The sequence below is a fragment of the Lagenorhynchus albirostris genome, chromosome 3 (assembly GCF_949774975.1).
Source record: "Lagenorhynchus albirostris chromosome 3, mLagAlb1.1, whole genome shotgun sequence".
Taxonomy (NCBI): Eukaryota; Metazoa; Chordata; class Mammalia; order Artiodactyla; family Delphinidae; genus Lagenorhynchus; species Lagenorhynchus albirostris.
Genome location: NC_083097.1, coordinates 112,410,713 through 112,431,149, shown reverse-complemented (window position 1 = coordinate 112,431,149; position 20,437 = coordinate 112,410,713). Strand labels below are relative to the sequence as shown.

Below are 20,437 nucleotides of genomic sequence, written 5' to 3'. Positions count from 1 at the left end.
GTTTTTGTGTCTTTCTGCCCCCTCTCCATCCGTTTCTGTACATTTCCTTGCTTTCCAACATAATGAGATAGTCTCATCTCCCCCTGACCTTCCCCTGCCCTAGTCTTGGAATTGGCCATCCCTTCAGGGGCGTCCTTGGTCCTTTTCCCAGATATAATGTTATTGGTGGCTCCATGGCAACTGTGGGAGGCCAGCTGGGCAGGGATACCACCCCCCATTTTTAGTAAGGAGAAAACCAACCTCTGGGCATAAAAAAATTTGCCTAGGGTCACATATAACTAGGAAGTACTTGAGAAGGAGTGCACATCCTGCTCTCCTTTTGTAATGCTTTTACCACTTTTTGCTTCCGTACACCATCAGGGTAGGTGGCAGGCAGGGGCAGCTGCCTCCCTAGAGCCAGAAAGGAGAGACTCAACAAGACAGGGCGCCTCTTCCAAACGGAAGTGGTTAGGCAGTAGAAGAGCTGGGTCACTTCCTGCTATCCCAGGCCTCTCAATAAGACAACACCAAGGTTTCCCCCACAGAGAACACAGTCATGAGGGTTATAGAGTTTTTTTGTGTTCTGTTAAAAGAGTCTAGGCAAAAAAAGTAATTGGGGTTATTGTTGTGAGGCCTTTGCACATATTTGGAACTTGGACCCTCTGCTTGTCAGAGACTCGTAGGTGGCATGGCTGGTAGCATGAAGTAGGCCTAATTCTTCTCACTATGCGGATGAGGAAACAGAGGCCCAGAATTTATGTGTCACATCCAGGAAAACCATGTATAACACAGGCAGTCAGCCAGGGAGACCAGGGAAGACGTCACTAGATAGGACTCGGAGAACATTTTTAAGGTCTGGCCCGGCAGTTTACATGCTGTGTGACCCAGAGAGAGTCACTTAACCTCTCTGGACCCCAATTTCCTTACAAATCAAATGGAGACAGCAGTCCCTGCTTCACCAACTCCAGGCTGCCATGAGAGGGGCTTTGTTTGAGTATAATGGGAAAGCTGACATGATGTGCAAACCCAGCCAGCCGGTGTTTCCTGGTTTCCGGATGCTATGATGCCCCCGGCACTGGAGTGACACTGGGGTGTTCATAGACACGTTCATTAGGTCAAGTACAATAGCAGGTTCATTTCTTCTGTCAAGCTTCCTCTTTTCAGTTAGCAGGGCGTGGGTGGGGGGATACCACTGCCCCATCATGTCTGAGGCAACTACTGTCTGTGCCGCACAGAAAATCTGTACGTCTTCCTTGTCTATGCCTGGCTGGCTCTGAAACTGAGTGCAGTGCTCATGAAGGCCAGGTCAGCCGGTCCGTTCTCATGGGAACGGACCTTGAGACCCTGCACCCTCCCCACCAACTGTGCCTGTCTCTGGCTGTCATAGGTGCAGTAGTGGTCCCAAAGAGGGGTGGGACAGGGCAGCCCAGCCCTAGAGCTGGCCAAGTCACTCAAGGCAAATCCTTACTCTGGCGTTAGCCATGTTAACCCCTGTATATTAAAGAGTAATCTATATTTTTAAATTTTACCAAGTGCTTCCAGCAGAGCTATTAGCTGAGTCTGAGCCATTTCCTCTGCCTGTACGCAGTGCTGAGTCATTATGTGACTGCTGCCCAGTGCCTGCCCCCGACTGGGTACCTGGTCTGTGTGATGGGCCTTGAGGGGCGTCCTGAGCACTATACTCAGTCACTGTTGGTGCTCACTTGTGTCTGGTTGCCTGACGGGACAGGAGCTGAGTTCTGGGGCCACATCCAGTGAAGCAGTGCTCCATTCCACCCATCAGGGCAGTGCTGCACACCCACCCTCACTGCTCTTAGGCGGTGATCTGCCCTGAGCCCCTCGGGCTGGGATGTGGGAGCACGTGGATATTGGGAAGTCCTGGGCATCTGCCTGCTCAGAACTTTGGTTTTGGTCCCTGAGAGAGAAGTAAAGGTGGACCAGCTCGCTCTCGCTCTTTGCTCTTGTTTCACTGAAGACCCTTTCCCACCCATTCCACATACTTACTGAGCACCTGCTGTGTGTCTGACCGTGCTAGGCTCTGTATGAGTGCACAGGAATGACTGGGGAAGAAATGGTCTCTGCTCTGTGGAGCTCTCACAGTCTAGTCTGGGAGACAGAACCAACCAACCCAGATGGTTCCTCACTGTGCTGAGTGCTGTGGAGGCTGTAAACAGGACAGAGGGACCCAGGTGATGATGTGGCCCAGGAGGGCTTCGTTGAGGAGGAGACATCAGCTGAGACCGGGAGAAGGAGACGGTGCCAGCCAGCCCTGCGAGGGCTGGGAAAGGGGCTCTGCCACCCACTCACCTGCGCACAGTGCACCTACTGGGTGCCAGCCTCTTCCCAGAGCTGGGAGAAGCCAGGAGAGCAACGCTCATGCAGCTTAGGGCCGAGTCAAGGATGTGGCCCAGACATCATGCTCCAACACAAGGCATCTGAAGGAAGTACCACCCATTCCGCAGGTCCTCATTGAGAGCTACGGTGTGTCCGGTGCTGAGATATAAGCCAGAACAAGACCTCCCCCCAGCCCAAAGAGCTTTGTCCAGAGGCAGGTACAGGCAAGAAAAAGGCAGTGATGAGGTAGGACTGCATGTGCTGGGAGTAGGTTTCAGAAAACATTTCCTGGAGGATGCTTGTTAGCCAGTTGACCAGAGCTGCCCTGCTTGTCCAGTTGTCACCTGAGGGGCCCTATGGAGGGATTGTTTTCTTCTCTTACAGGTGGCCTACACAATTGCAGGCATGGTGATGGGGTGCCTGCCACACAATGCTCTTTTGAGATGGCTGGGCCAGGCCTCCTCCTGTGAGAAGGCCCCGGTGGAGAGATGAGGAGGGGTCTGGATGCTCAGGAGTTGCGGAGCTAGCTGCAGGGCCCACCTAGGAACAGGTAGCTCTGGAGCAGGGAGCTGACGTCTCCTTCGTGGCCAGCCAGGGGCACCACTTGGGGTGCCACGATGTTCAGTAGAATCGGGTAGAGGCAGCAGAGCCAGGTGGTTAAGAGTGTGGACCTTGGTGTCAGAGCTGCCATTTCTTCGCTGTGGTCTTAGGCAGGTCACTCACATCCCCAAGCTGCAGTTTTATTATCTGTGAAATGGGGGTTACAGTCACTGTGTCATAGAGTTATTATGAGGTGGAAATGAGAGGATGCACGTGAAGTGCTTTTCTGGGCCTGCACAGCGTAGGTGCCCCAATGCTAACTGGTAGCGTAAAAGCAGAGGGAGGGGTCCCCAGTAATCCTGCTCTGGCTGCTGAGGTAACTGAGGGTTGCCCCCTTCCTTTAGGGATGGCGATGGGGCTGTCACTGCCCACTCATGCGTGGTGTCCTTTCATCAGGCACCTGTAGAATATCTTGGCTGTTTCAGGCCTACTTGCTCTGGTTTATTTCAAGCCGCCATTTGACCCCTCCTCAAGCCTGAATCACCCTCAACACCAAGGTGCCCTGTTAACCAAACTCTTCTGTCTGGTATTGAAGGCCACTTCTGTCCTGAGTTCCTGGCACACTCATGAAAACCTTGAAGGGTTTTCTGGTTAGCTAGGAGCTGAGCATGCCCAGCCCTGGGCCTGTGTTAGGCCAGAGTTGAGGCCAGATCAACATTAGAGCATCTGGACAGGCAGCAGCCCGGCAGGCCAGGGGCCATCAGAGCCCAGATAGATGATCTCCTGTGGAGAGCATGTCTTCGGGGGTGAGGGACCATGCTCACTCATGGAGTACTTCGTGGGTAAGTACTCCTCCTTAGGGTCTGTTCAAGGCTGGGGTGGATGTGGGAGGAGGATGTGGCCTTGCGTCTTGCTGTGAAACTTGAAGCTGGCATCTGTTTCTCCTCTTGGGTGCAGAGCCCAATCATCTGCCGAACTTAAAAGGAAAAGGCAACATCTGGAACAAGCTTGAGTCTGGCGACCAGACAGCTCCTTCTGCACACCTCTCTGTGCCTGGCAGCCCTTCTGACTCTTCCCAGAGCTCCTCCTGAGGAATGTGATGCTGTTTGCTGGTCTTCTCAGTGCCCCAGGACAGTCCATTCTCAACTCTTTGGCCCTTGACCTTCTAGCGCAGGTGATGATAGTAGCCCCACCTCTTGGGGTTGCTTTGAAGATTGATATTGCATCTTAAGAATTTAGCCAGCATTCCTACCAAACACTCAATAAATGATGGATAAAAATAAGTATTATCATGGGGAGACAGAGGTAGTTTCTTTGAGGCATCATCTTGGTCCCCATACTACTGTGGTACTTTTTTCTTAAATGATATTTAAAGGGAACTTGAATTTAGTTCAGCTCAGAAAGCCTCTTTGGAGTTTCTTCGCTCTGCTCAGTACAGCACTGCTCTGTGCTGGAAGGTATAGGAGACATGAAATAAGGAACACGTGACATGGCTTTTGCCCTAGTGGAACTTCCATCGATGTTAGGGACACACAAGCCCACAAACCAGTAGGGGAATAGGGCAGGTCTAAGGGACAAGTTAGAAGCACTGGAGTCCTACAGTGGGGGTAGCAGGGGGAATGAGAAGTGTGTGGAAGAGCAAAAAGCAACCATGCTATGATTCGATGGATGCAAAGCACTCTGGGTCAGCATTGCTCAGACTGTGTTCAGCAGAACCGAGGTGTTTGGTGAAATTTAAGAGGTAGTCCACCAAAACATAAGGCTCTATGGGTGAAATTAGGAGGTGGCTAGATTCACACTCCGTCTTTTGAGATGGATATGTGAATACCTTTGTTGAGTTCCTGAGTAAAGGAACTGGTTTTAGTTTGGGTACCACCGAGAAACTGCTCTCTTTACTGCAGGACTTTTCAGAGCCTTTAATATACTGGTGTCCCATGAATCCCCAAGGGAGGGAACTGTGATATGTAGTGGATCCCAGACTTTTATCAGAAAGCCTTTCAAGGAACACCTGTAAACACCTTGCGCCATACCGTGTGGGGACACTTATGGGTTAGGCCCATGAGAAATGAAGAGTGCCAACTGAAGAAACAAAGCTGAAGGCCACCATGAAGGATGCATTTTGGTCTGGCTCATGACATTGAGGCACAGAGCTTGGCTAATAGATAAGGAGACCTAGGTGTGCCTCCTCCATACAGGGCCCAACACATTAGAAGGTGCTTCAGCATTCACACAGGGAGGCTATGACTTGGGAAAGCTGTGCAGTTATTCTGCTAAGCTGAGCCACTCATGCATTGACCACTCTCCAGGGCTGTGGCAGTCACTAATATGCCAGACAAAAGTCCCTGCCCACGGGACTTACCCTGGAGGGAAGTGCCTTTGGAGGCACTCACCCAACGCCTGATGACATCTTTTTCTTTTTCTGGTCCAGAAACCCTGTTACATAGCCTGATCACACAGCTTATTGTGCCAACCTGCCTCCTAGGATGTAAGCCTGTTTGCAAAAATCAAATCTGTTCTCAGAGGATTTCTCCACAGTAAGGAGGATGGGAAGCCCTGGCTGCCAGCTCTCAAGACTGAATGTTGACACTTTGTAATAAGTGTAGACACCCCCCCCACTCCCCCAGGGGACCACCATGAGAGTTCTGCTGATTTGGATACCCCAGCTCTGGTCTGTTTAAATACCTACTGTTGTAGTATTATATTTCCACCTCTTATAGGATAAGGCCGTGGCTAGAATTATTTTTTCTGTCTTTTTTGGCTCTAATCTACAAAATGATGAAGATATCCAGACTTGCATATTCTTAACCCCCTACTCCTTTTCCATTTCCCCATGCCCTGTCCCTCACCATGCCCTGTGTTTCAGACCTCGGTCTTCCCTCTCCTGTTTCTCGTCAGTGACCAGGACCTCCACACTCTTCTAGCAGGCACCTGGCATCGCTCACAGCAGGCACTCCAGTCTGAAACTGCCTGCGGGTACTTCGCTAACCATGGGGAAGTTTACAGGGCCAGCTCCTGACCTGGGGAACGAACAGGGTTCACCCAGGGCACCCTTATGGCTGCTTTACAGACTGGATGAGTCCTAGCCCTTGTGCCTGACTGCATCCTGTAGTAAAACCCCGGGGAAAAGGGATGGTTGTTAAAAATACATCTTGCTATCTGGTTTTGGCTAGTAAAGTGATCATCCTCATCCCAAATTTCAGCTTGTTTGATTTCTAATCTATAACTCAGGTCAGATGTTGCATATCCCTTTGGTGTTAGTCATTGTCTGCACTCCATCCCTGCCCCCATCTCTTGTAAGTATAGTAGGGAGAGGCCTCCTCTGTCAGCAGTGTGTCCTGTTACACAGATACTCATTTCAACAAACATCCATCCACTTAGCATTTCTGGCCTGGGAAAGAAAGGATCCGATAAGCTTGGAAGATTACGGTAGGCGGAGCCTGCAGTTGTCTCTGTCACTTACCTGGCCTCTTTACCACTTTTCTATCCGGAACAGCCAACTGCGTCCTGTACTCACACAGCTAAAAATAGGGCAGGGAGAAGAGGACAGGCCGGCTCCGTGATGCTCCGAGGCTCTCTGAATTCCTGTGTCTCTTGCTTGTTTGCATGACCACCCTACCTTAGACTTACACTTCAGGCCAGGACCCAGCTAACTCTTGCCAGTGACTTCATGCTTCCCTGGGGCTCCCAGAACCCCACAGCACTCACTGTTCTGTAAAGTCCTTCAGCTGAAAGGGAGGACTAGATTTTAATGAGCTAGAGGGTTGCGACTAGAAAAAAATTGGAAACACAGAAGTTGAAACTCCAGTGTTCTGGCAGCCTATATTTAAATGTATGTTCCCTTTTCCAGTTATGTGAGTAATTTATGTTTGAAAATTTAAGAAGGGAAAACTCGCTCATAATCCCACTGCCCAGAGATAGCTGCTGGCACTGAATGCCTTTTGTGTGTATGTGTACATGCATGAAAGGGAGTTAGATTTTAGTCTATTTGTTTTTATTAATATCTGCTATTGATGATCACTGTACATGATCATACGAAGCAAATCATGAAGTCATTAAGGGAGAGCTACATTGTCAGTCCTCCTCAGTCTCCCAGGAGGAATAGATGATTCCGTGGTGGATGAACATTCAAGGGGCGCTGGAAAAAAGCAGCTTTTTAGCACAGTGTTCCCTTGACATTTCCCTGATGACTTGTTGTAAGATGGCCAGCCTGTTAGCAGACCCAGGTGAGTCAGACCTCGGGGCTGAGGCCAGACATAGAAACCACTGAGGGGTGGAGTTTCCCCAGTGCTTCACTTCCCCATCCAAGGTGTGGAGGCGGCAGCATGGCTTGAGGACGTGCTTCTCCCAGGGCCACTTGAATCTGCTGCAGAGCTCAAAAACTGAACTTTTATCTGGTCCTTCATTCAGTTCTTCTAAAGAGGCCATGAGGTTGTCCAGGAGAGTGTTAAGTGTGGCCTGGGCCCCCTTCACAAAACAGTGGCCCCATGTCCCCTGCACTCCCAGCCCCGGGGGTTGGACCACATCACTTGGATCAGAGAAAGGAAAGGTCTCATTGCTTTCTTTTGCAAATATTTTCTCCTGCTCTGTGACTTCATATTCTCTCAACACTGTATTTCAAAGAGCAGAATGTTTTTTATTTTAAAAAAGTTTCAATTCTTTTTTTCATGTATTGTGCCGTTGATGTTGTATCTAAAAAATCATCACCAAACCTTGAAGTCATCTAAATTTCCTCCTGTGTTATCTTCTAGGAGTTTTATAGTTTTGGATTTTACATTTAGGTCTCTGCTCCATTTTGTGTTAATTTTTGCAGAGGGTGTTAGGTCTTTGTCTAGATTCAGTTTTTTGCATGTGGATGTCCAGTTGTTCCAGCACCATTTGTTGTAAACCTCTCTGCTTTCTTGAAGATAAGCCACGTTGCCTAGGAAACCTCAGTGGTCAAGGATTCTCATTGTTGCTTCATGATTTCCCTTTGAAGGGCTATATGCAGCTTTCATTTCTGTCATTGGGGTCAGCATATGCATAGCTGAGTTCCCACCAGAAGTTCTGTTTTTGCTTGGGCCAATGGGAAGGCACGAAGCACTACAGAACTGATTCTGGATTTAGGCAAGGAAAAATGTGTGACCCAGACTGTGCATGCCTCTTTCATTCAGACCTTCCATCTGGGCTCACTTTATACGTCCTTCAGAATTTCATTTAGTGAGGTCTTCTGGTCGTAAGCTTTCTCGGGCTCTGATTTTGAACATGTCTTTATCTCATCCATAAAGTTTTTAGCTGTTGTTTCTTCAGTGTCTCTCTTTCTCCTTATGGAACACAAATTAAACATTCATTAGTGTTTTATCTAAGTTCCATATCTGTTCATCTCATTCGTATTTTTCATTTCTGTCTCTCTAGATTACTTTCTGGATAATTACTTCTGGTCTATCTTGTAGAACTATCTCCCAGTTTACTAATTCTCTCTTCAGCTGTGTCTTATCTGCTATTTAATTCAGTCACTGAATTTTTAATCTCAGTTGATATTTTTTACTCTGGAAGTTGTTTGGTTCTTTTGTGAATCTGCTTGGTCATTCTTTATAATATCTTGTTTTCTCTTCATTTTCACATTTTTCTTTAAATATATATTATACACAGTTCTCATATATTTTTCTGAATAATTATTTTTCCCCAGCTTTATTAAGGAATAACTGACAAATATAATTGTATATATTTAAAGTGTACAGTGCGATGCCTTAACATAAATGAAATGATTACCCAGTTTATCTGAAGTCTTCATGAGTCTGTTTTTGCTGGATTTTCAGTCATTGTTCAGAAAGCCTACCTCTCTCCAAGGCTGCAGAGGAATTCCCTCATGCTCTTGCTTAGTATTTTTATGGTTTAATTTTTTACATTTTTACTTTGACCCATTTGGAATTTATCCTGATATACAGCGTGGGAGAGGGATCAACTTAATTTTGTTCCAGGTGGTTACCCATCTGTCTCAACACAATTAATTGGATATTCCGTCTTTTCCCTGGTGATCTGAGATGCTGCTTTTACCATACATGAAATTTCTAGATATAATTAGGGCTACTTCTCGACTTTCTTTTCTGTTTCATTGGTATGTTTATCTAGTTATATACTTTATGTTTCTCATATCTGGTAGGTCTTTCCTATCTTTTTATTTTTACACAAAGTAATTGTTTCCTTTAATAAGTAATACATACCAATGACAAAATTCATGTTCCCAAAGGACATACAGTGAGACATGCATTTCTCTCCCTACTCTTTCACACACCCAGTTCTCCTCTCAAGAGACAATCAGTGTTATCAGTTTCTTATATATGTTGTATATGTTTCTAAATATACTCTTCTCCCTTTTCATTTCAAAATAAATATAGTAAATGTAATGGGTGCATGTGATATGCAGAGACTGACATTTATATTTGAGCCCAAATCTGAGGGTGGTTGATCTGCCTCTAACCTGCCCCAACATCGCTGGTTCCCTCAGCCAACCTTGAGTCCTGATTTGAGACTGAGAGGGACGGCCTGCCTGGATCCTGGGCCATCCTGTGGCTGCTTTCCCCCGGGATGACAGCTTTGTAGTTCACACGGCCTGCCATGGATCCTGAGTATTTGTTCTAATCCATAAAACCAGGACAGTGCCTTGGAGAACATCCCTGCACTTCCATCCTGCATCACCACCTGAATGCTGCAGTGCTTGTTCACTGGTTTAGTAATTCATCTGTAATGACCTATTTGTGAAAGAGTTACCAAGCTCTGACCAGGTACAAGGTGCTGAGCTGGGTGCTGGGGGTCCGAAGAATCACTGTTGATTTCAGCAGATTTGTACTGAGTGTCTGTGATGGGTCAGACATCCCTGAGGACATATTAGTGACCCCCAAGGCTGGGACTATGCCTTCCCTCCCCCTCCCTCATCACTGTGTACTCAGCTGCTCAGCACATAGGTTTTTGTTGAAGGGTAAGAAGACTAGTTAGAGGAAGGATGAATTTCTGGAGGGGGGAATGTAGGTAATGTCAGATGCTGCCAGGAAATTGGTAAGGATGAGAGTTGAACTAGACCCCTGGATTTTTTTAATGATGCATAATTAGGATTAACACCAGGGCGTCGTGGACCAGACCTGCCTGAGGAGAGGCAAGTGGCAGGGCAACTGTTGGTGGCAAATAGGAAGGCACTGGGAGTGTTTCAAGAGTTGATCTCTCACTCCTGCCAGAAAAGGAGGTCTCCAGCTGCACCTCGAATAACAGAGGAAGCCAGGAGCTGCCCACCTGATTAAAGTAGCAGCATCCCTGGAGAGGTGCTTGAGGTCCCCCTGGGTCCCCCGTGGATGACCATCAAGAATGGCTTTAAAAGAACTACTTACTTACTGAGAGGAGGAGGAAGTAGGTAAGAATTCTACAAATATCTCTTCTCTCAATATCTTCCTGTTAAAATATCAGCAACTAATAAAATATATTTATAGCCCTCTTACCTTCTTTCCCTGCCTGAGGGCTTCTCTGTTTAGTCAACCCAGAATAAAATACCATGAGAGCAAAAAGCCACTTCTCAGAACTATAAATAAGTCCTAGCAAGGAGACAAACCCAAAGGATACTAACCACAGTCAGCCTCTTGCTCTCTCCCTCTTCCCACCACCCCCTCCAGTTCTGGTTGCCAAGAGGATGACACACACACTCCTCGGATTTGCCAGGCTGCTCAGCCAGCCTACAGCTCTGACCCTGCCTCCGCCTTCCCTCCCTCCCGCTCTCTTCCTTTATCTTCCACCCCACCTTCTTCCTTGTTAGACAAGTGCCCTCCATCTAGTGGCCAGAAAACATGTGTTCCTGGTACTTCAAGAGGCCTGTGGGGTCTACGGGGGGACATGTGTCGAATGGCCTTGATAGAAGACATTTACATATGTCCTCCGTATAGAAGGAGGCTCCTTCTCTGCCAGAGCCCACATTTCTTGCCTGCAGAACTGTGAGGACCATGTGGAAATCCAGGGCCTCTGGAAAAGGCTAATCTATCGGCTTCCTTTGCCGTCAATATCCTGATTGATGCTTCCTGTGGTAATGGGTAACTGAGGTAGTCTTTGGTTAACATTTCTCTGTTGTCTCTGTAAATCTGGATATTGACCGCTGCAAGTCAATATCTGCTGTTCATTCAGAAAATGAAGGTCTTTAACTCCAGTAGCATTGTTTTCTTTGCTCTCCCACCTCTGCCCCAGGCCCTGGCAGTTTCCCTCACAGATTAAAATCGTGGCTTGTCAAAATGTGAGTTTTGGGGCACAGAGGGCAGTGCTTTGCACGCAGGCAAAGGCGGGACGGTTTAGATAATAAAACGCCTGCCATACATTGAGCATTTACTATGTGCAAGGCATTGGCTAAGTGCTTTACATCTGGTAGCTCACTGAATCCTCAAACCACCTATTTTGCTTAGGAGGAAATTGAGGCTCGAAGAGTTTAAATAACTTCTCCAAGGTCACTCAGCACAATAACTCATCTCTAGAAGAGCATTTCTGTAGGCTGTCAATGGAGCTGAAATCTTAGCAGTGAAAAGGGGAGCCCTGGGGCTTGGGATTACTCAGTGCACTTTGCATCTCCTCTGCCTTTAGTGGACATCTCAGGAGGATGGGATATGCCCAGGCCTCCATGGCTGGCTCCTGTCCTCCCCAGAGCAGCAGCCTGGCCGAGGAGGCAGATGTGGACTCACAGGAGGAGCGGGCCCTGCGCAGTCACAGGTGATTGCCAAAGGGCACGTGGTGTGGGTGTGTCAGGCGGGAGACAGCCCTGTGGCCTGCCGTGGGCAAACAGGACAGGGGTCCTGCGGGATGGACCTGGAAGGACGAGTAGTCCCTGACAGGAAGGAGGTGCATGAGCACAAGAGGGGTGATGGCCATTGGAGGGACGTGTGCTGGGCTATAGGGAAGGGGCAGTCTGGTCAGTGTGGGAGGTGCTGCCTGTAGCTGGACACAGAGGTCCTGGGGGAGAAGCACCAGACGGCCGCCCTGAGCAGAGCAGAGGGCAGTGCCCAGTCGGGTGTGAGGAGGCTGTAGCACTCAGCAGCGCTGAGGGTGGACTGAAGGGCCAAAGGGTTTTGCCCGATATCCCTTCATTGTCCTCTTAGTGAAGGGGAGGTGGAATCCTGGGCAACAGAGCTTAGGCAAATCCTTAGACAAGTGGCCCTCAGCATTGGGAATTCGTTTGGGCAGACAGGGCTGGGCTAGTAAAGGTGACCCCAGGAGCGGCAGGGGCCTCCCCTACTATGACACACTCATATCGCTCTAAAAACAGTCAGTTATGGAAGAACCTAAAAAGTCTTCATGTGGTCAGATCTTTTTTTCCAGAAGCAGGATTAAGCAGGCTGGGACAGATGTCAAGGCAGGAGGGTGCTTACGACGTGCCGTTGCCAAGGCCAGTGGGGTGGCATATAGCATAGTTGCCATTTCTCATTTATGCTGTGTTTTCAATTTACTTTTTACATTTTGAAAAGATAAATTGTGCACAAGATAAACTCAGACAGTGCCAAAAGGGTAGAAAAAAATGTCTCCCTCGGATCTGGTCGCCAATTCCACTCCCAGGAGGCAAAGCTGTGCCACATCTCCAGGAACACATGTCAGCGCAGGCTCAAGCGCGGGCGACAGGCATGGCCTCTGCCCCCCACAGGATGGCAGCCTACAAAAGCCCTGCTCTGCTCCTTGTTTCCCCTTTAAAAGTCCATCTGGGAAATGGCACCATGTCAGGGCTCTTTAAATGAGTTTCCTCTTTACATTACACTCTTCAAATCATTTCATGTCAGCAGACATCTCTTGATTGTTCACCCCTTCCTGAGATGAATTAAGAACAAATGGCTGTGATTTTCCATATCAAAACAAACATACATATTAACCATTTCCTTGTAAATTAATTTCGAGTCCTTGAAAGCAGTGAGCGGTGGGGGAGAGGGCCCTGCCCGGCTGTCAGCCAGGCCCTGGGTCAGAGCAGGTTCCTCTGGCCTTCCCCAGCCACCTCGTCCTTCCGCCTTCCTTCTGGGGCCTTGACTTGTGCTGCCTCAGCAGCTGGCTTTGGTCCTGCCCTTGCCACGCTACCCCTGCTGAGTCAGACAAAAGCCCCAGACCCCATCCTTAGGCAGAGGATGCCTGTGGGGCCACCGTGGGTGCTGCGTAATATCAAGGCAAGTCTGGCAGCACCGAGGTTAAGCGGGTTCAAGTGCATTTTTCAAACATATGTAAACTGTTAAGTGTAACAGCAAAGGGTAAACTATCAGGGGAGGAAACGCCAGGTTTTCCATATTGCTTCTCTCCTCCTCCTCTTGGCTCTCACATACATCCCATCTATCCACCTAGCCAGCCAGCCAGCCAGTTATTTTGATAGAGGAAACTGAGGAAAAGAAAGTATAGTTTCCTTCCCGTAGAAATCAAGCCTGTTATTCTCTGTTTTAAAAGATAAAGTGTGTGGCTGTAGCATCAGTATTTGGAGCTTACGTTTACCAAGTGTTCTAAGCATGTCGTTTGGTAACTCATTAATCCTCACAAGCCTAGAGGTGACCTCAATTATCATCCCCTTTTATAGAATGAGAAACTGAGGCACAGGTGTGTCTTGGCAACTCTCACAGCTAAAGTGCAGGAGCTGTGATTCACACCCAGGCTGTTTGACAGAACGCCCCCGGCTTCAGCATGGTGCTGTTCGGGGCTGCTGCCTCCACTGAAGACAGACCTAGGAGGTGAGCTTACACAGAATCGCTAGAGACTTGGGGAAGGAAGAGCAAGGCTTTCCTGACGCACCAAGCTGGGTTGGCAGTTTAAATGAAGGTAATATTTGCCAAGAATCATAATCTCTTTTTTGTTAATCTGCATAATGCAAAATTACTAATTTTTTATTTTGAAATACCAAAAACAATTAGCTTACTTTAGAAACTCTCATATTGAGCTGTGTTTCTTTCTTACTGGGAGACTTTGTGGGATAGGTGGGAGAGTGGACCAGATGCTGCCTCCTGGGCCCTTGGCTTATGGGCCCTGAGGAGGGGATCTGTCGTGTGGGCTTAACAGCAGTGGACAAGTTTGTATGAGACTCGGAACATCTGCAGAAAAGCAACAGAATGGTTCATTCTTACAAAATACCTTGTTTTCTGCACAGAACATACCACCTTCAATTACTGCCGTAGGTTTTATTTTCTCTGTGGAACCCCTGTTTCCTCGGAGGCCCCTGGGACAGGCAGACTAGAGAGCTTTGCTCTGGCCCACAGGCAAGACCCTGGTGCTCCAAGCTGACGGCTCAGTGGGCTTCAACCCCTGCCACTCATCTCCCGAAAAGGTGGGATGTGGGCCGGTGGATCCTGGGCTGCCGAGGGAATTGGAGGAAGCTGTGGTGCAGTCAGGACGCAGGAAACGCTTAGCAGTCGCTCTCCGATTGGGGTTGATTGGGTTAAGGCCTTCCAGAATGGCGTAAAACAGTTCTGAACTCAATGAACTGCCGATGGCAGCCTGATGAATGGAAGGAAATACGATAAACAGATTCCTTGTCGTGCTGTCGGCTTTGTAGCAGATACCTGTTTTCTCCTTGGGATTACGTGAACATTTGCTTTCCTTTGATTTCTGGTTGTTCTTTTCAGTATTGCTTTTGTGAGAGGAGACGCTTCAAGGAGTTCTGTAGAAGCCCCCGACTCTTCCCTTTGCAAGGTCTGTGTTTAGCCTTTGGTGCGGCCTCCACACATCACCTGTTAGCTGTTAGGAGTCTAACTCTGCCAACCATGACTTCAGCTCCCTGAAGGGAGATAGAATGCTTCAGTACAACAGATAGGGCTCAGTTCAGGCGTTTGGCGGGGGGGGGGGGGGGGAAGACTCTAAGCCTTTGGTCTCTTGGTGAACTTGGAAAGTAGACCTATCAGAGGTATTCATGTTCAGACAGCTGGGCTGTAGCTGAGAAGGCTGCCAAATAATGCTGTTACTCAAGATTGTGGGAATTTCATCAAGCGGCCTTAAAACAATCGCGTTCCACGCAGCTGGGGAATGGTGGGCCCAGGGGTGCCTCTGCCATGCCTGCTGCTCTGAGGAGAGAATAAGGTCACGTCGCTGGGCCAGGCCGCTGCATATGATGGAGCCAGCGACTCACCGCTCGCCAGGGACCGGCCCTGGCCAGGAGTCGGAGCCAGAGACACTCCGGTGTTCTGCCAATTAGATCTTAAACAAAAAGATCTTAAAACAGGAAACTACCTCACAAGGTGGCCGTTGTAGCTCATCATTCAGCCTGTCCCCTTTGCAGTGTTTATAACTGGGGAACCTCACCGCACTGAGGGTCCTCCCCAGAGTGACCCCACGTGCTCTGAGCCCCACACCAGTCCCAGTGCTGGTCGGCGGTATCAAAATTAGACTGTCACTGGTCAGGAAGACTTGGCTTGAGGGGTGGAGGACCTGGTCAGGGGTTTGTTTCTTCTCCCCATTACTGCTCTTTGCCAGGTTCCTCCCGGGGTTTCTTAACGGGTTCCACTTGTTTGGGTTACAGCCTCAGGGCTGTGGCTTCTGGACCTCCTTCCGAGGCAGGATCCAAGCATGGAGCTCTGGAAACCGTGGAGAAGAGAATTTGCGTCTGTCGATGTGCTGCTTTCCTGGTTCTTTTTCTCAGAATCCCTTTTCTCTTAAAACAGCCAGAGGCAAAAAAAATTGAGAGATGCACAAAGCCTTCCAAAATGCAAGATTAATCATGTGCAGGAAACCCTCCCTGGTAGGGAGGCACGGACTGCATTCAAGTCCAGGCGGAGCTGAAGCTGGCTCCGGCCTAGCCCAGGAGGCGGCCCCCTTGCTGGTGGGGGTGAGGGGCCCATCCCCGCGGGCAGTGGGTATAGTGGCAGGAACCCAGGCACAGCCCTGAGCCTAGGGCTTCCATGAATTTGCCCTTGCTATCATTTGCAAAGCCGAGGATCACTTACTAGGAAGGAAACTTAATCAGGAAATCACCTTTGGTGGCGTGTGCCCTGCCCCAATTCCTCGGCACTCACCACCCTCTCTCCTGCCCTCCCACAGACGTGCCCTGGAGAGCAGGTGGGAACTGATCCATCTTGTTGAGTTGCTGGCAGTTGGCACCTCTCCTCTCCCACTGCAGCAGGCAGCCCTCTCTCAGCCAGGAAAGCCCTTTATGATTGCCGTTTCTAACACTGGACTGAGGACGAAGGGGGGTTGGTATTACTGAATACTTGGCAAGGGGCGAGTTCGTGCTCTGGGTTCCTACTTTTGTGCGCAGCGGGAGTGCGTCCTCCATCTTTCTGGGCTGTTGTCAACTTCCCCAGCCCTCTGCCTGGGGCGGAGCGGCGAACACAGCTCATAAAAGGTGGGTCTCTGAGGTGCTCCCTCTTGTGTGTCCCTTGACCGAAGCCGTTGCGGTGGTAACTATCCAACTGGAAAACATGCAGGAGTAAACGGAAGATAAAGCTCTTGTGCAACCAGCCAAGATGGGAATCTCTGCCCCTCTTTGTTACCCCACTTGACGCAGCTCCCTCTCTCCCCACAGGGCTGAGGGTCCTCTCTTTGAAGATAGGGAGTGGGAGGGCCAGTTATCTTGGTCTTCGCAGATCACAAGTGAGCTGGGGTTTTGCAGAAAGGAAGGAGTCCTGGATTTTCTAGCTCCTTGGTGAAGAAGTCAGAGGAGTGACAGGAAGGACACCCCAGCCCAGCTCTTTCTGAGGAGTTAGAACACTCCTCACCCCACTCCACACACCTCTCCAGCCCCTCCGTGTCCACCTTGTTATTACTCCCAGGTGGATCCAGTCTGGCTTCCCTGAGTCCAGGCTGAATTAGCAGTAAGTGAGCACAGTCCTTGACATTTCCCATGAGGAGAAACTCAGGCTATTTGCAATTGCAGACACAATGTGAGAGTGACGGCGGAGGGGGAGCTAGTGGTAGTCCAGGGGAGTTCTTGGAGACCTGATCGTCCTGTTTCTCAGCTGTGGGTGCTCCTTAGAGCTCAGTGCACTGCTTTACTTGCTTGTGTTACATACTGCCTGTCCCTCACTCAAATCAGGGGCCCAAACACACTTGGAGTTCTGGTGACCCCTCTCCACCCTCCAGGTCTTTGCATTCATCATCTGCACCTTCCCCGCACAAAAAATAAAGTAGTGATGCCAAAAATAAAAAGACCACTTGCCTCTTCCCCTCCAGCCTCCACCAGCGGCCACTGTGCCTTCTCTTGGGGAGAACCTGCACCAATACTCTGGGCAGGAAGAGAAAACAGGCCACTTCCACTTTCCCGAGAAACCATAATTTCAAACGATCTTCTTGCCAAATGGATGGGCTTAGGACACTATTGTGGGTTTCTCTGTCTCTCTCCTTCTCTTTCTCTCTCTCTTTTTAAATGAGGGCCAGGTAAAGCATTCTTAGCACATTATGGGGAGAAGGTTGTAATCCCCCAGCCTCCTCCTGTGTATTCTGGCTTTGTAAATACTGATGGCCTCGTGTTTCCTGTGGCCTCAAAGTGGAGGAAGGCTGGGGAGGTGAGGGGGTGGTGGAGGCCAGGAAGCCAGCCAAGTGGGCTACAGCTCAGCGGTGCCAGCTACCCTCTCCAGCCTTCCTGCCCCTTGGGCTGGCTGTGGCTGGCTCTCCTTCCTGTGCCCTTACTCCTAGGGTCAGACTCCTGTTGCGTCAGACTCCGGCCTCACTTCCTCACAGGCAGTGAGTTGGACAATAGCGTTGCAGATGTGCTGCCTCCTGCGTGAACGTGGGAGAATGGAGGCCAAGCTGGGCTCATTTCTGCACATGGGCATCAGGTCACTTAGGTATCCCAAGCACGCTTTCTTGCTTGGCCGTGACAGGGTCATCTCCTCTGGGCTTCGGGACACACAGTCACCATCAATTATAGGGAAGTTTCCATGAAATTGACAGGTGGGCCTGTACTCAGGCTGTATGGGGAACAGCCCTGTGGAGACTCATGGATGAGGGTGGGAAGTGTACTGATTATCTCCCCTTCTTCCCCAGGCCTCACTCTAGTGACTTGCTCATGTGACGTTCAGGGCGAGGGACCCCTATGGCCTGGGAGCATCAAGCAGGCAGGGGCCTCAGTTGCCTCTGGTGTCCAAGTATCATCAGTGCAGTGATTGATTATTGAGTAAATGAATTCCTGCCTTGGATTTAGGCATTGAATCCGTGTGATCCAGGTGTGAGTATCCAAGCAGCTTTTCAGCTTGACACACAGACTAGTTTTTGCATTGGGTTCAGCTGTTAGTACCCCTTAACAACAGAAACCATGTAATATTGTAAATTTTAAATACCTGGTTTTAATGTAGCTAGAATTTTTTCCCTAGTTATTTTATAATGATTCTGAGTTTTCGCTTTGCTGGAGACATCTAGTGTTTGCAACATAACTTCGAATATTAGAAATCCTTTAGTACCAGGAAGAGGTCAGACTTGAACTGAGCCTAGAAGGGAGTGCTAGGTGGATATGACAGGCAGGGCTGTGGCGTGGACAGAATTGCAGAAGTGAGGGTGTAAGATACATTTTGGGACAGTCTGCATTTCTCATTAAGAAAATGAGGCGAAAGTGATGAGGTTGACACTTACAAAGAGAACTGGGCCACCAAGGAGAAAAAAATCTCTTGCCAAAGGGTACTTCCTAATTTTCCCCATCTTTGGTGCTGTGGAAGAACCTGTCTTCTTGTCTGGCAAACCCTGCCCCAAAGGACTGGTCAATAAACTCTAACTTAGCACCAACTCTAAGTCAGGCTCATATCCTTCTAGGTTTTTTATTATTTTGTGGAAAAAGTCAAATATACAGAAAGCTGAGAGAGGAACTCTCTGACGTCTTGCTCTCTTACATCACTCCTGGATTTAACAAGTGTTAGTATTTCACCACATTTGTTTTCCTCTGTAGACTTTTTCAGGATTATCTGAGTAAATTGCAGACACCAAAGCCCTTCACCCCTAAATACTTCAGCATGTATCTCCTAAGGACAAGATGTTCCCTTCAGAGTGGTAATACCATTGTCACACCCAAGAAAACCAATAATTCCTTTGTGTCTAATATCTGGTCTACATTCAGATCTCCTCAGTTGTCTCCAGAATGACTTTTATAGCTTTTTTTGCAATCAGGATCCCATCAAGGATTGACACTGTATGTAATTGGCTGTTGTGGCTGTGTAGCCTCTTTTAATCTACTACACTCCACCTTTTTTGTTTTATGTTTTTATGATGTTGACTTTGTAAAGGGTCCAGTCATATCCTTCTAGTTTTGAATCTGAGTGTACAGGCGTTCAACATTGGTTCCATTAACAGAAATTTACTGAGTAATATGCCACCACCCCCTGAAGTCCTGTAAACCCATGTATGACCCGTTGCTCAGGATGCACAGTTCAGTCTCGGCCACACTGCTGGCTCCACGGGGTTGTTGCTGGTGACGTCTGGAGCGCTGACTGTGGGCAGCCCTGTTCTAGGAAAGGGCTTCAAATCTCAGCTCTACCACTTCTCACTGAGGGCCTTCAGCTGGTGGTCCTTTCTCCTCTCTCAGCTTCGGGGTCTTCACGTCCACAACAAAGGGGTTGGACCAGGGGTCTTCCTAGTCTCACTCAGCTTTGCCTCTCAACACCTCTGTGACTTGGCTCCAGGTGTTGCCAGGCAGACCGCCTGCAGCTTCGTAGCTCGGGGTAGCTGCTTCGGGAAGCCAATTGCCTGCTCCCATTCCTGGCACCAAGAACAGGGGATCCGGGAGGATGCACACGGTTCTCTGATGCTTTAACGTGACCACATGCCCTTCCCCTCTGCTCCCCACAGCGGAGATTCTGGAGCTGGCTGGCAATGCAGCAAGAGACAACAAGAAGGGCCGGGTCACGCCCCGGCACATCCTGCTGGCCGTGGCCAACGATGAAGAGCTGAATCAGGTATGGGGCTCTCCTTTCCCTCCCCCACCCAGACACACCAGCAGGCAATCTTGCTGCCCAAGAGTTGTCTGTCCAGAGGGAGGGTGCTGTTTGGCTGGCTATCAAGGGTGTGGACTGCATTTTGGACTATTAGCAGCTTCCCCGTCCCCCCCCCCCACCCCATGGCAGTTTTTCCCCAAGATTTTATTGGTTTGGGGGAGGGGAATGAAACAAGGTATTTGGCTCTCCTTGGAAGAAAGATGGTTCTTTCTTCCACCCGAGTGGAAACTCCACCTGAGTGAGGGACTCTGAAGACTTGCTCCCCGTGTTGTGAGCCAGGGTCCTGTCAGCCTCCTTGTAGATGCCATGGAGGAGGGAGCTCTACCAACCCAAAGCAAGAGCATGGGGTGGGGGCAGGGCTGAGTTCTTGAAGGTCACGGACGTGCTGGTCTGACTCACCATCCACTACTTTGGTTTTCCTGCAAGCTGCTAAAAGGAGTCACCATCGCCAGCGGGGGAGTGTTACCAAACATCCATCCGGAGTTGCTAGCGAAGAAACGAGGATCCAAAGGGAAGTTGGAAGCCATCATCACACCACCCCCAGCCAAAAAGGCCAAGTCTCCGTCCCAGAAGAAGCCCGTGTCTAAGAAAGCAGGGGGCAAGAAAGGGGCCCGGAAATCCAAGGTGCGTAGGTGATTTGGCAGGGACATGTGGAGGGTGGGGCTGGGCGGGTGCCGGCAGGTGGGGTCATGCGGGCTCCCCTTCCTACTGAGGGC

The 20,437-nt window shown here is 49.3% G+C and overlaps 1 protein-coding gene across 9 annotated transcripts in view; it reads left to right on the top strand.

Annotated features, from left to right (window-relative positions):
* Window positions 1–20,437, top strand: part of LOC132517077 (core histone macro-H2A.1) — a 79,938-nt gene that overhangs the window by 11,093 nt on the left and 48,408 nt on the right. For all 9 annotated transcript variants that reach the window (XM_060143649.1, XM_060143647.1, XM_060143648.1 and 6 more), the window contains exons 3-4: window positions 19,576–19,682; window positions 20,148–20,345. In XM_060143649.1, coding sequence (XP_059999632.1) covers window positions 19,576–19,682; window positions 20,148–20,345 — 305 coding nt within the window. The remainder of the gene's footprint in view (window positions 1–19,575; window positions 19,683–20,147; window positions 20,346–20,437) is intronic.